Source organism: Vicugna pacos, chromosome 5, assembly GCF_048564905.1.
Source record: "Vicugna pacos chromosome 5, VicPac4, whole genome shotgun sequence".
Lineage (NCBI taxonomy): Eukaryota > Metazoa > Chordata > Mammalia > Artiodactyla > Camelidae > Vicugna > Vicugna pacos.
The window spans coordinates 52,583,039-52,599,406 of NC_132991.1; the positions used below are offsets into that span (position 1 = coordinate 52,583,039).

At 35.9% G+C, this 16,368-nt stretch overlaps 1 protein-coding gene across 1 annotated transcript in view; it reads left to right on the plus strand.

Moving 5' to 3' along the window:
- The first annotated feature begins 1,781 nt into the window (after nucleotides 1-1,781).
- Nucleotides 1,782-16,368, plus strand: part of PPP1R1C (protein phosphatase 1 regulatory inhibitor subunit 1C) — a 106,655-nt gene continuing 92,068 nt past the window's right edge. Inside the window, exons 1-2 of the mRNA XM_072961263.1 lie at nucleotides 1,782-1,862; nucleotides 3,506-3,566. Coding sequence (XP_072817364.1) covers nucleotides 1,782-1,862; nucleotides 3,506-3,566 — 142 coding nt within the window. The remainder of the gene's footprint in view (nucleotides 1,863-3,505; nucleotides 3,567-16,368) is intronic.

Below are 16,368 nucleotides of genomic sequence, written 5' to 3' on the forward strand. Positions count from 1 at the left end.
GTCTTGTTTTCCTTATATATAATTTGAAGAGCTATTCAGAGAAATAACTGCTTGAATGACATCAATTTGGATTTTCATGCTAAGAATTTTTGTAAACTGTTACACAAAACATAATTTATAAGTTTCCTTTCAACACGACAAAGATGAACCCACCACAAGATTTCTTGCTGGTCAGCACTGTTCTCCAACTGCAAGTGCTTTCACATCCACATTTTCATTTGCTTTTCCCCTAGAGGGTACGGAAAAGTATTTGAATAATGCACATAACTATCTATACTCTTTCAACAGAACGTTGCATACTTAAATCGTCAAAATGGATACTGGGTGTGGACTTAAAATTCAAAAAAAGAAAAAGGAAAGAAAACTTTATTTGTAAATACCTGGAATATCTAAATGTATTATGTAAATCCAAAACATAAAAATCTTGTATCCATCAAATACTCTATCTCAAATAAGGAAGTAGAGAACTTAAGTTCTGTCTCCTATTAAAGCGGCTTCGTTTTCAGGCTTCCTCTACAAAAAGAGTTGAATGCATGAAGGCCATCTGGCTATGCTATTACCTCCCCTCAGATATTAACAGACGTGAAGAGTAGACCAGTGTCTCCCTCTGCCTTCACCACTAGCCAGTATGACCATCCTCCTCTATCATTCTGAAGATTCCCCCTTTTACACTCTTTTCCCAAGACCTTTTGTTTGCATGTACTCCTACTATTGACAACAAATCCAAGTGTTGGATACCATAAGGTTTCCACTAATGTTTTCTAGACACTTCTGTATTCTTCCAAATCAGAGGCTATAAATGGCTCTACTAGGAAATAAAATAGAGGTCATCGCGGCAGCAGTGACTTTCAAGCTGCTTGCTAAATTTAGCTTTCCAATACTTTCCACTCGAATGAAAACTGTGAACTATGATTACAGAATGTTGGAACAGAATAGGAACTTAAAGGTCATCAAGTCCGAACCCCTTGCTTTTCTAAGGAAGGTAGGGGTGCCTAGACATCGCCTCTGATTTACCTGAGGCCACAGAGCTTGTTAATGGTAGAGATGGAATTTGAACTGAGATCAGCTCCTCCTCGGGGGCAATGTTGTCCTCACCACCCCACAGATGCTCTGCCTCTCGTGATCGGTTCTACCTAACCAGATCTCACAGAGTCAGTGTAGCTGATCTCACTGGTTGTGGCTTACCCTCCATGGCCATTCATCAATTCGGTGGCTGAATGTGAAGTAACAAAGGTGTCTGACTTATAAGGTGCTACAAGAGAAATGAAATGATTCCATACCCAAACCCTGCCCCCAACTCTAAAAACTTCCTGCTTTCTGCTCATCAATAATGGATGGTCCATCCCTGCAATACTCAGAGGGAGCTTACATTGCACTTTTGAGCAGCCGGTTAGTAATGTACAGTGGATAGAGCCTTTCTTTCAAATCCCAGGGCAGCAGGTCCTTCAAGGCTAGCATTGCATTTTCAATTAGCTGCTGAGTGAAAGCTTGGCATGTGTATATTAGTGAAGAGGCACACAATTAGCTTGTTGTTCCTTTCTGTCTTGTGCTGAAAGGATCCAAGGGATTGGTGGGGATCAGGCAAGCCAGGCATCACCGTGGATGTTGAAGAAGGGAGCTACTCAGACCTCGGCATCTTCCCTTGCTCGCTCTGGAATTACAGCTGTTTATTACAAAGCACTCTGTGTAGCTGGGTGGAGCACGCCTGAGGAAACATATCCGAGACACCACCTGGGGTTAGTCTTTCTGAGCCCTTCACATCTCTAATTCTCATCATTATCATGGAGCCCAACAGTCCCAAAAAGATACAATTTGCTGTGCCTTTATTCCAGAGTCAGATTGCACCCGAAGCGGCTGAGCAGGTAAGGGGAACTGGGTGGGGACCAGTGCCTGTGCGTAAGTGGTATACATGGACATTCTTGTTATTAATTGAAAGCTTCCCTACCTCTTGAATTTGCCTAACTTTGTGACTTTCCAGGAGATGTAAATGAGAAATAAGTTCGTTTCCATCTGCATTTGTATTTAAGTTGCACTGGGAAACTATTGCCTAAAATGTAGCATCTCATGTGATACAAAGTAACACCCACTGAGGAAAAATGGTTATATTAGAAATTTAGATTTGGATCCAAAATCTGTTTGCATTTGCATATTAAAATAACAAGTTCAACATTTAGAGAAACTTTTAAAAAATTCTCAAAATTAGCAAGCTTTTATTTTATTCTTTATAAAATCAAAATATTTAATGATGAAAGCATTAAACTGTGGAATAATTTCAGATTACGGGCTTAATATTTTATTTTAATGTTTTTCATTGTGAATCCAAAGCAGTGATTATTTTCATTGTGAATCCAAAGCAGTATATGTAATATAATGATAGATAGGATAATTGGTATATGTATAATTTAAAGAACATTTTATTCAGATTTTAAAAATAGTATTGTAACATTTTCCCTAAAGTCTATTATATCTGTATATCTGTATTTCTCTCTCCTTCATGTGAGATTGGTTTACTGTATCACCTTTCATATTCAGATTTACTTAGACTCTTGATTCAGTGGAACCACTTAAAAGATCATTTGTGATAAAATTACAACCGTGGGGAGACAAAAGCCAAGAAATTTATGGGGTCGTCAACCTAATTCATTAATTTCTTAAAACCTAAATTATCTCTGAATCCTTTTCCAAATATTATATACAAAGTCTTAAAAATAATGATTGAATCTGAGACTCATCACTTTCTAGGATGTTTTGATAATCTGAAGCAGATTTACCCAGACTCCAGTCAGATAAATATAACCTTGAACATATATCTATGTTGGGTGGAGCATTCCTTCTATCTGGACAAGATGTCATTGGTAAAATTTATCCACTATCCTACTGATTTGGAAATTTACTTATATATTTAAGAAATCCAGGATACATTAGTAATTCTAATCATAATATGCTCCTGTAACTCTTAAAATAAAGGAACTCCCCCCAAACCTGTTAGTTTTAAATGAATTACATACTTTCATAAGATTCATATTCACTCTTTGTTAATTCGTTCCAAATATACTGGAAAATAAGACAAGCTTACAATGTTAATTGAAAGTAAAAACTCATTCTGTTAAATTTAATCTGCTAGGATTTGAGTTTTCTAAGCTTCTTTTACTCCATTTAGAAATAAGGGTAATGGATCTTGAAAGCATCATCAATTTATAAGGCTCTAAGGAGCCACTAAAATCAGCAAGTCATCCCTGTACCTTCACTGCATATTAATATTCAGTGGTGTCATTTGATTACATACAATTATTTCTTTTCTGTGGAAATATAGTAGGTAATATCTGATAGTTCTGCTCTCTGGCTTTCTATTATTCAAAATAAAATTAACAAGTACCTACTCTGTGCTCTCCAGAAATTTACTTTTGTATGTTGGAAAAAGATGAGGATAGGACAGCTTTGCAAGCTGTTGAGAAACCTAGAGTCTGACTCTCGCTGACCTTGGCTGGGCCTTTGTTGTTTGCAGATCAGGAAAAGGAGACCTACACCAGCATCACTTGTGATTCTCAATGAACACAACCCCCCAGGTAAAGAAGCATGATGTCTTATGTGCTGATGGAACAGAACAGAATTGTTTGAAGAACACCAAAGAGCATGCCATTGCCAAAAGATTTCAATTAGCAACAATCTAACAAACTAGTCTGCAAAATGGATTGTAAGCAAAATCAGAAATAGATATTATGAAAACTGTCTCAGCCAACTGGCTGCTTTTCCTCTAGAATGACTCACTTGGTGATGACAGGCTATGAAAGGTTTTGTTAGCCTTTGCTGCCATGTGTTCAGGTGTTTGTATACAATCTGGTTTAGTGCTTGTTAGTGAGCCTGGTGGGAAATTGTTCACTTAGGTTTCATAGCTCAAATTACAGCTCTAGATATCTTTACAGAGTAGGCTTTTTATTTATCAAAGGTTGTCAAGGGGTGGGCAATGAACCAGCATTGGCTACAGCTTTGCTGCTGATATCATCTCTGAATAATGCAATTGACAAGTAACCAGATCAATTTTCAGCACTGCCCATTTGAAAGCCATTCTAAAGGGATGTATCCATTTGTTGAGGTTTTATTCTCCACTTCCTGTAAAAAGTAAAGCTGCATTACTATGTCTGATAAAAAACTATGATCTGCAATTCATAGTCATTGTTTACTTATTGAATAGGAGTGATTTTAATCTCACATTTAAGTGCTGTTTCTAGAAATACAAGTAAGACAGAAAAGGTCATGGCATTAATTTGCATCCAGGCAGGACTTGATGTTGAACTTTTTGCAGGTATAAATAATAAGGTGGACAAAAGGAGTTTGAATAGTAGAAACGGAATGAGTCTAAGCACAGTTGTAGTGAATGATTTGTTTTAAGGACCCCAGGGCAAAACAGCCTTTGATTTTTTCAGATTACTTTCTAATTAGGGAAACACACATAAGATAAGAACGTAAAATTCCAGTAGAATTTTCGTCATTGAGCCCAAATACAGGAAGGTGTTCAATTGATGGGAAATAAATAAGCAGATTTATCCCTGCTGAAAACAAAGAATTATAATTTGATTTTGTATCTTTAAAGTGCTATAGCATTTTAAAATTATTTTCAAATATGTTATCTCACTTAATAAATATTAAATTACTTATATTTAGTTGAATAAGAGGTGCAAATGGTATGCACTTACAGTTTACAAATAAATACAAGTAGATAAACATAATAAGGAAATCTTCCTAGACTGGAGGCAATTTTATAGCAATTTTCCATCACTGCCATTGCTTATAGTGGCCAACTTCTCCACAATGTCCTACAACTGATTTCTCTATGCTAACCTTGAAAAGTGTTGCCCAATTTGATTTCTAGGGTCCTGTCTACTAAAGAGCAGCTTTCAGGGTTTTCTGCAGGCATTGTTACTGTTTGAAGTGAAGCCATGTTAAGTGACCTGTGTGGCTCTCATTTGAGCCTCCAAAATAGTAACTACTATTGTTTCTTAAATGCCAAACATGTGCCATTTACAGATGGGAGAAGTGAATATCGGAGAAGTGAAGAGATTTTTGTAGAAATTATTCCACTCAAAGTGACAGATTACATATTCTAATTATAAAGCCCATGCATTTCTTAGGGCAGGATGCTGGCCTGCAAATTGCAGTTTACATTACACAGTGAAGGCTCCATAAATGTGACCAGATATTCAGGCCCTATCAATAAGCTAAACTTTAATAAAGTTTCTGTCTAGACCATTTAGGTAAGTAGATTAGAAATTATATTTAAATTTCCCTGTGAACCAAATTTAGATTTTCTCTGGAAACCTTTTCTTACCAGACCACCTAATCACTAGATGTCAGTGTCCTATTTCCCTTATCAACTCCATCCTCTGTTTAGAAGCATCACTGGAGAGAACTTAGATGCAAATAGCACTTCACAGAAAACTATGTCATTTTAGTAAAGTCATCTCCCTCCATCTTCATCCTCTTTTAGGAACTAGAATAGTTTACAAGGAACTGATCAGTCTTTGGCCGAGTACAGCAATGTATATGGCCACCACCACACCAAACCAACCCTGAACTTCTGTCTTTATTAGCCATGGGGTTTTGTGTTAAAGATACATCTTCCAGCTTTATTCTCTTATCTATAAAACAGAGCTTATAAGGTCCATCCTTTCTACTTCACAGGATTGTTGTAATGACTGAAAGAGTTAATGTGAATATCCCTTAAAAATTGCAAAAGTGTGAGGAATATTAGGTGTCATTAGCTGATGTGTTCTGGAATACAACCTTCGCATGTGATTATTTAAGATTTAAGAAAAAACAAGAAGAATAGAATCTTCATAATTTCATCTGTACTACATATTTCTCCCCTATCCAACAATTTTTTTCAAATGATAAATTTTGCAAATATTATCTGAACATTACCAGATGAAACAATACAAATAACAACAGCAGCAAAAACAACAACAAGTCTAAGTGTTAAATGACCTTTTTAAGGTAATTGCTGCTTCTAGCCCTCAAAAGCAGTGTGTTCTTTGACAAATAAAAATTGGGTGCAGCTTTAAATCCTGGTAAATAAATAAACCTCCTTAATTTATTGAAATTGCCCAGGACACGTATGAGTATTCTTGGAATCACCTGTCATTAATGCTGGTTTAAAATTGAAATCCCTGCAAATCTTTATTGTCAATTAATGGAGCAAAGAAAATTAAATTTTCCATTACAGAGACATAATTAACAAACTCTTCCAATTTATATTATGAGGTCAGTAGATTGTAATCACTGTTAAATGAATTAGACATGTTGACTTTAAAAAAAATCTTTTCAGGAGTTGCAGAAATAGTTATTAAAGTATATTTGAAAGAGTGATTTAATTTAAGATTTAGAAATACATAAGTATTCTGTTTATATCTGATAGAGAGGAAATAGAATAGAAAGATATTTTAGCATGTAAACCCAGATTGTTTGTTTGCCAGCTCATCTTAATGGTCAACCCATAGATGAGGTGGGCACCTAACTGGTAGGATTCCAAGGGCAACAAAGTGTCACATCAGTTCCTTTCTAACCAAAGGCCTAGAATTCTCAGCAGGAGAAGCATCATTGTTAAGGATATATCTTCTTCTGGAGGAGAGTAATCAATTTAACTCAAAATAATGGGACACAGGACTAAAACTTTTGAATTGAGGGCATCATTCCTGAAAAAATTTAATAGTAAAGGGTATGTCCTTATGGTGGAGGAGGCAGAGATTATGTGTTTTCTAGAAGTGACTCTAAACAGCCAATGGCAGTAAAAAAAAAAAAAATACTAGAAGCTGGAGATGTGGGGGTAGAGGAGCATCAAAGACAAATTTCATCTTTTTTCAAATGTTTTCTAGGGCTACCAATGTGACTGACCTTATAGCAAACTGCTTATCTTTCTTTATGTTCAGTTCATCTTCTGATTAAGTGCCTGTTTGTGGTAAGCTCTCCTAGGTCATGCAGTAAGAGCCTCATTCTGTATTCTTGTACTGTTTGCTTTTCCTCTTGAATAATATGTAGTTAACTGGTTTGGTTCTTACATTTTTATTTCAAAGGATGACTACATATAAATATTTTCTATTTAGAAATAAATGGCAGTGCCACTCTTTCAATTTATTTAATCACACTTCTAGATTTACTTAAACATTACTTGACTTTAGGGAACTTATGAGAAACCTGTACATTTAGCTATCAGAAACCTAGAACTGAAAAAGAACTCCAGAAAATACCTAATCTAACCACACATCTTCATGAAAAATACCTAAATCAACCCAAGTCCCTGAGACTTGTTTCATTTTATAAAGAAGAATCCATAGTTACACCTAGTTTTTAATTCTGGAGCCAGTAATTTTAGGTGTTACACAGTTTCTTATACCAAACTTGAGTAATGTCCCACTTTATTCTAAAATCACTCTTCATTTCACTCTTGTCGATAAAAGTTTACTTACTCACATTTTTAAATACATAAAGCAACTCTTCATTATTTTCTTTTCTGGATTGAATATTTCCAATCCCCAGTAAGGCCTTAATGAACTCTATCCAAATTCTCCCTGTCTCTCAGCCTTTGGAGCCCAGAGCTGGACATAGTCTCTGGTGAAAGCCGGCCCAGATCAGGCCTTCTGAATATTAAAGTTTGTGGTGTCCATTCTTTCCCACTTACTGTTACGCAGAGACATTATGGTTATAGTTAATTTTAATGGACCTGATGCCAACTAAACATGAGTGAACTGTGAGAGGCCAGGAGATTAGTGAAGATTTGGTAAGCACCCAGGAGCTTTGGCATCATTTAAAAGCTCACTGTACATCTAAAAAGCGGGACCAGAAACACAATGTAAAATGGGGATATTTATTGAACTTCCTATCACAGCCAAATTTGGGGAGATTGACTTTCACTTTGACACGTTTAGCTCCAAATAGTCTTAGAAATGAGGAATAAAAACAAAAGCATTTTCTCACATGGGTAATGCTCCTAAAAATTAGTTAATAAGAGACATGTGAATTAAATTTTGCACTATCTCCTTTCAACCTTGAGAGTAAGATTAGTCAGCAAAGAGTACTGGGATTTCCAATTGATTGGGCTTTTTGGCTCCATGCACTGAAAAAGAAGCCACAGTTCTTTCTGGAGGTACCATGTGACTTTCTAAATGAGGCTTGCATTTTAGGACTCTGACAGGAATAAGATTTTTAAGGCTCTGGATTTAAAAGTCCTGAGACAATGGATGACAACTAGAGAACATTGCTGGACTCAGATTTCCGATGATGGGAGGTTTTGCAGTGTCATCAAGTTAAAGTGGAGATTTATTTCTAATGTTAGGGCATTCGTATGCACACAATCTCTTTTCATGGAGAACCTCTATTTTACAAAATGAATGATGTGTGGTCAAAAAGCAATGAGTACCTTGAATGTAAGCTCCAGGAATCACACTGAGGATCTTACTGGAATTTTCAGCCTCAGACCTGGAGGACCTGTCACATCCAGGGAACTCCAATCAAATGTATTTAAGTAAAAACTGTTCTGGACCCATAGTCCATAGAGCTTTTTTCATTCTGCTTTTTCATGTTCTTTGGGAAGATGGTTGCAATTTATTCTGATCCACAACCACTGTTGATTGTTCAACATATTTCACCTTCTCAGTATTAATGATAGTACAGAACAAAGAAAGTTCAATGTTTGAAGACTATTCCAGGGTTAACTGGTGTTAATTTCTAAGAACTGTCAGAAAACCCTGTTTTTCTCTCTTCAGCATTTATTTCTATGAGTTATAGAATGGCAAGCCGTGCTAAATGATTTAAAGACAAGGGACTCATGTGGCTTTCAGAGGTTCATGTACTGTACAATTGACTTATTTTCCCACAACTATTCAGTCTGTGCAGCCAAGTAAGTAGCCCAATCAATAGAAACAATTGTAAGACAAAGATGAGGTTCCAGTTTTCGGTCATGCCAAGGTTTGCTGTACTTTAAGTGTTCAAAGGACTACTGTAATCTTCAAGTTAAATGGAAAAAAAATGAAAGGGCAAATCATAAAACTATGAAATAGTGTTACTTTATTTCAGCAAGATTACTACCTTTGCTCATCTTGAATAACAGCATATACTGCTCACATTTTACGTTTATTTTAATTGGAAATAACTTGGTGAAATATGACAGAATGGTGGTAGGGTCAATTTACTTTATTTTTCTTGGTCTGTTTTCCTACTTGTGGGAAATATAGCAGGTGAAAATAACCCTAAGGTGCTTTGGCATGATGTAGAAAGGCAGAGTTTGTGGTAGATAAAGCTCTGGCTTTGGAGTAAGGCTTAAAAGAAGTTTTTTTTTTGTTTTTTTTTGTTTTTGTTTTTGCTTAGTAGAGGTACTGGGGATTGAACCCAGGACCTCGTGCATGCTAAGCACACACTCTACCACTGAGATATGCCCACCACCCTGCTGCAGAAAGGCTCTGGTTTGAATTGCAGCTTTGCCAGTTTCTGGCGGTGAGACACTGGGTGTGTACTTGACCTCTGTGGTCTCAGTTCCCTCCTTTCTGAAACAGGGTATCAAGGTGTAAGAAACTGCACAGCACAGTATCTGCAACCAAGTAGATACTGAAGACATGCAGTCCCCCTGCATCATCATATCTGTGCTGACAAAGCTGAGTTTTCCTAAAACCTGCATTTCTTATCAGAAGATGGTCCAGTTCTTTTCCAATCCTGACTGCACTGGTCAGTGTTAAATAGTGTCCCCATGAGGCAGTAGTTCTTAATAAGAGAAAAGATGTACTATACCTCCTGATTCACCAGGATAAGAATACATAATTATGGAACTGTTATGGATCTTATACTGTGGTATTTATTCAACTAACCATGTCTGGTTTACAAACATCATTTTCATGAAATATGACTCCTTTAGAATTTTAAAAAAGTAAGCATGCTCCTGATGTCTATAAAAGTATATATTAATATGTCTATTAATTATATATACTATTGTAAGCAAGAGATCTTTGTGGCAGATTTGTATTTTACCAAAAATGCACTTCATGTCCTAATAGTATGTGAAAAGAAAGAAGATTGAATATGATGTATAACAATTCTTTAGCAACATCTATTAAGCTCTCATTTGATTGCTCACATTTGATTCCATTCCATTTGCTCTCACTTCCTTCCATACGCCATTCCTGTGCTATATTCTGGCTAAGCTTTCTTTCTTTGGTTTCTTCTTTCGGTTCCTTTGCCAGCTCTTAAGACTTAGTTTAGACTGACTCATTTGTGTAAACCAGTCGCCATCTTTTCCAGTTTATCTTATTTAAATTGCAGCAAGAGACTCATTTAAATTTCAAAATTTCTCCTTGCTTGATCTGATTTATTGTCTGGTTTTGTTATTCCAATGCTCTTTTCCCACCTCCAACTCTTGAAGGTATTTATTGGTTTATAGATTCAATTCAATTCAATAAGTATTTATTGAGTCCTTTTTCTAAATCTTCAAGTAACATATGGTCTAGATAATAGAGAATAATACATCTGGATGAACCAGGATACAGCTCTAATAATGGAAATCCCAACTGCTCAGATCATGGTATGATTAATTCTGGCCAAGACATAGAGACATTTACTTATCAAGCCCACTATTCTATAAAACATTCATATGACTTGTTTCAATCCTTTGGCTTTCAGCATTTTAGCATTGTCATCAGAGCTAAAATTTTACTATTTATTCCAACCTAGTAGAGTAGATGTATCTACTCACACTAGTAGCGTGAATATCTAGTAGAGTAGATATTAGATGCCTATGGGCTATTAACTTTAAGTGGATAAAAAAATCACTTCTCAAATCCAATGGCAATCCATCAAATTTTCTGGGCACTTATTCTGGTTAAGGCACAGTCTTAACTGCTCTAGGGGATAAAATAAGTAAGTCATCATCCCTTACCTCATGGAGAAACCTACCTGAGGCATATTATTTGACATACGTATATTGGTTTTAAAATCAACAGCATGTGGCAAAATACAAAATATATTTCAATTCAGTACAGAAATACTAACCACAGGACATTTTGGGGGATTAGGTTAATGTTGTAAAGTATGGTACAAAGACCAGATTCTTGATAAATGGCAACTATTATTTTGGGGAGACAGGCACGTAGTACTCAGGAGTAGAGGTACTGGAATCGCTCAGGCCTGGATCTGGTTCTCTGGTGGCTGCTTACTGCCTGTGTTATCCCCAAGAACAGGTGGTTTATCGTCCTAAAGCTCATTAAGTGAGGAAGTCAGGTTCCCCTGGCTCTGAAGTGCTTGTTTTTCAACACTACCAAATTTTGCTAAATATAAAATACACTTATTAGAAAGAAGGCTATTATGCATCCATTGAATAGACAGATGTGCATTTTTCATGTCTGTATAATAATGCACACGGACAACATCCTCATCAGTGGTCCTGGGGAGCGTATGGGCACGTTCAGTTTCAAATTTAAGATTGAAAAAGTTACTAACAGCTCTTCCTTTTTGTTTCTAGTTCATAGTCACATTCAAGGAGAATAGTAAATTACCAAATTGCTAACAAAAAAATCTAGCCAAGCTATGTAATTAGCAGAGAAGGGTTATTAAGTTTAGAAATGCTCAGGAGCAAGCCTTCAAGCTTTAGGATTTTCTGCCCTTTCTCTCATCATTTTCTAGTCATGATTTTGACCAAGTCGTGATCTGATGTTGTTCCAGCAATTCCAGACACAATTTGGTGGCAGAATTTACCAAGGGCTTAAGCTGAAATGCCTGCATAGGGCCTAGACAGGTATGTGGATGCGTGCCTGGCTTGTGTAGGATGCTATGAAGGGTACCGAGGTGTACTGAAACACCGGTACTCTGACCAGATGTAACTCATTGTCCAGACACTTCAGAAGAGCAGTCTACCTGGAGCCTAGAAAGCCTGAGGAGGAGACAGAGAAAGATTCTAGAGCAAATGTCTCAGCTGCAATGATTGGGGACCTCAAAATTCACCTCCTCCCTCCCAGGATGTGCGCTGTCATTGCCTTCTCCACACTTCGCATCTTCCTTAGCATTTCAGGGGCCCCTAGAGCATGCTGGGAAATGTTAAACCTAGAGTCTTTTCTGTGCTGTGGGTAAAGGATTATCTTTGAATTTAACTCAATGACTTTGTGGCACTTAGAGTAATTTTATAGAGTGATAATTATAGTGCTTAACAAGGCTATTTGTGAAATAAGTTTCCAAAATCTGCATCATCTGGTTATATATTGACAGTCTGGTTAGAATACAATTACAGTTCGACCTTGGCAATAATGCTGAGGAAAAAGTACTGAGAGAGCTAAGAAAAGCAAGGAAATCTGCAATCTTTCTTCCTGGTTTTTGTTGTTGTTTCATTCTCTGGGAACAATTTTCCATCATTATGGGAAAGAATTTTCATAATCACACTCTTTACATATAAATACATATTGACCTTCTTGTAAAAATAGAACTGAAAGCACAAAATGGAAGAATGAGAACAACAGTTATTTTTGAATCCAATTTTTAGAATAATTTGTCTCAATGATATAACATTATTTTCTGCTTTTTTTCCCTGTCTGTTGAAGAACAGACTATTAGAAAACACATACACAGACACTGACATGCACAAACACATGCATATATAAGCCAAATACCCAACTATATGTAAAAACAGCTATTTATCCATATAATAAAATCTATCTCCACTAAGTGATGTGACTTTAAAAAGGCCAGGACCTATCAAATTATCTAGAAAAGCTTTGTGAATTCAGGTTACAAATGGAATAAACCTAGTAATTATTATTTAAACTTCTAACCCTTTGAATTTAAAAACCAGAAATCAAAAAATAATCACATTATTTGAAAACCCATGAGTAAAAAACATTGAAATTACTGGTGTAGTTCAAATGGTGAGATTTATTAAATTATTTTTTAATCAGAAGAATATTTTTAAAAATAAGTTACATTTATTGAGTATTAGTTACTTTAGGACTATCCTCTCATTTGGGTAGGTTTCCTGTGCCCATTTTCATGACTCATGAATACAGGGAGAAGGATTATAATTAGATCAGGAAAGTGAGCTCCTCCTACTACCACCCGAAAGTTAATGTGTAGCTGACAGGTGTCAACCAACTTTAAAGCAACATTTAAACTCCTGACCTAAACATTTCTGTTGATGGTATCTCCATTCTTCTAATCACTGAGCCACAGTCTTGGAATCGCCTCTGACTCCTCCCTCTCTCCCTTGCCCCTTAACTCTATCAGTGGCTCTTCTGCAGATGTTTTTGTACAGGCTGCGTCTATCTCACTGTATTTTTATTGCCTCTGCTTAGTTTCAGACACTTACTGTTTTAGTCCAAAATAATACAGTAACTTCTAAACTGGTTTTCCATGGCTTTACCACCGTGAGGTGGTTTTGTGTAGAACTAAGATCTCTAACCTCAGGATCAGTAAACATGGCATGACTTAGAATCAAATCATGGCATGACCATGACTTTCTGAGTCTTAGTTTCCAGTTGCATGAAGCACAGATTATGGTAACTCCAACACTGGTTTTGCTGCTGGAATCAAGCAAGATGAGGTATGCTAGCAACATGATGTATGGTAGATTTGTTCTTTCTCCACTCTGGTTGGTGTGAAGGGCTTTGGGCACACTTAATTATATAATGGCTGCTTGACTAGGGAAACTTCACTTTTCAGAATTGATCTGTTTTGAGTTCTAATTTGCATCCTATAATTTACCTGTCCTAGTTTTTAATTAGCTATGATAAGGCATGTGAAGTCGTCTTGTGACAAGCTAAACATTTCACCATAATCTGCATTATTCCCATTTCTTGCTTTAAATAAGTCAATTATTTCCTCCATAGTCTATAGAATCTTTATTACACAAATTGTTGATAATTGTACTAAAGCTGAGATTTAATTAAAGGAGAAAAATGAACAGAAGAAGGGAAAACAACTGTGTTAGATCACAGTTAACATTACTGCTTTATCATTCCTATTTCCTTTATTTTTGGCAGAGGGCTCGAAGGCTGAACAGAAACTTTGCTTGTTTGCCATAGGTCCCCTCCTATCGAAAATACCTTTTCCATCTGGGCAGAGATTTCAGATCGAGCAGGACAAACTCAAACTGGACTTGCTTTCCAAAACACTCTAAGGATAATCCACTCTCCCTTCATGGACCCTAAGTCCTGCCCACGTGCCCCAATGACTTAAAATGTTTTCAAGAAACCCACTCACCATCGCATGTCAGTGAAGTAAAATGTCAAGAAGACTGAGCTAAAATGGTTCACCTCAAACTAACCTGATTATTTCATAGGGCTTACCCCCATTCTTACACCTCACGAGGACCTACAGAGGATGACCCATTGGACTGTCATGAGCTCTTACATTAAATATTTATGGGAGTAACTTAAAGTGGCCTTTGCAGCAAAATGCACAGGATGAACGATATTTTTGGAACCATCTCAGTGAGAATAAGTCTTAGTAATAAAGGACTTGAGCTGGTTGTATTATTGTTTTACTATATACATGCTTTGAATTAAGCACCACAGGCAACCAGTAACTGTGGACACGTTGACAATTTCAAGTAGTGATTATCTGGGGGGACTTTTTACCTTTCACAGGACAATTTAAAGTCTGAGTATGTTTTGCCTAATAACTAACTTTATTCTTTGGCTGTCTTTAAATTATTTAAAGCTAATTTTAAAAAGTCAGTAAAATGGTGATGGCGGAAAGCTGACTATATAATCAGTTTGGCTGCTTTCTTACAACGACATAGGTGTTCAGGAGTTCAGTTCAATACCATCAAACAGCAGCAGTCTCTGCGATACTTTCCTTCTACACTAGCGTAGGCGGCCAGATAAATAAGGGCTAGGTCTTTTCATTTTCTTCAGATTGTAAAATAAACATTTTACCAGTAATTTTTCTTAAACAATTTCCTTTTCTTTAGCAATAAACTGTCGGGAAACCTATAGTCAATACAGAAAAGCAAATAGTTCATTACTTACCAAAAGCATTTGAAATTATACAACTTCACTGAAAAATCCATTTGATTGGTTTGTAAGATTTGCACATAAGTGAAACTTAATAACTGCAAGAAAAATAATTTTAGAGTGGACCTTGTACCTTATTCTTCCTTATTCTTTCTTTCCCTCACTTTTTATGCAAGAAAACCACAGAAACAACTTACTTTGGCCCCAGTGAATTATTTGCAAGCATATCTATATTTCGTTTCACATTGCAGTATTCCAGCTGCTTTATTATTTTCTGACTGAGTCAGATAAGACTGTATTCTCTGTATTCCTGTTATCTGGGTACTTATTAACATGTCTATCATTGTGGGCTACTGCTGACATATTACATCAAAATGAGCTCATTACACACATCAATTCTATTTCCTCCTTTCTAACTTAGTTTGATATTCTTCTCGGCAGTTTTTCCAGACATACCATAATCCACTTTCTATTGAGATTTTTTTGCCCTTTTAATATTAAATTTTTCTGTGTAGCAGCTAGAATTTGGAATCCATCTCACTGTTTTTAAAACTACAAGCCTACATTTCACTTCAGTGAAAAATCTGAAAGGCCTTAACATCAAACTTCTTATGAGAAAATAGCTTTCTTAGATATGAAATAAACATGAAACTTTGACACAAAATAAATTGAGAAGAAATAGAAGATGATTTCCTATTTCAGATCTTACACTCTGAGAAATATATGCAAACTGAGACAAAACAAGATAAAACAAACAAAAAAAATTTTTAAATATCTTATGTAAGTCATCAGATTTGTATTTTTATTAATGCAATTATTGTATAATAATGAATAAGATTCCTTATTCTTAAAGTAAAGTACTTGAATTTTGCTTTTTATAAATAATTTTGGTTCAATGTTTTGATGAAGAAAAAAATTAACATGACAAAAAAAGCACCAAAATGATATTTCAAAAAACTAAAAAAAAAATATTATTGGCTTTTAACCCTGTTTAATAATATGCTTCATGATCTAGACTGATTTACATGCTTTAAACACGCCAAAGCCAAATTACAAATATAGAAATACTCATACCAATTGTCACCAAACATTAGGTAATTGGAAGCATAGATTAAAAAAAAATCTGTTTATTAGATCACTCCAAATATCTGCACATTGTAATTTTCACCTTCTTTTACTGTAAGGTGTACCATGTAGAGCCATGGTAAAAAAACAAACAAAAAACAAATCCCCCAAAATCTGCCATCAGTCATCTTATTGGGACAAGATTGATCTGTACTTTTTCCCTTAGCCAAGCAATTAGCAAGGAGCTTCCTTTGGCAAGGAGGGTGGTGGTTAATAACATTCTGACAACTGTCAACACATCAGAAATTTAAAGACGTACAAACTGTTA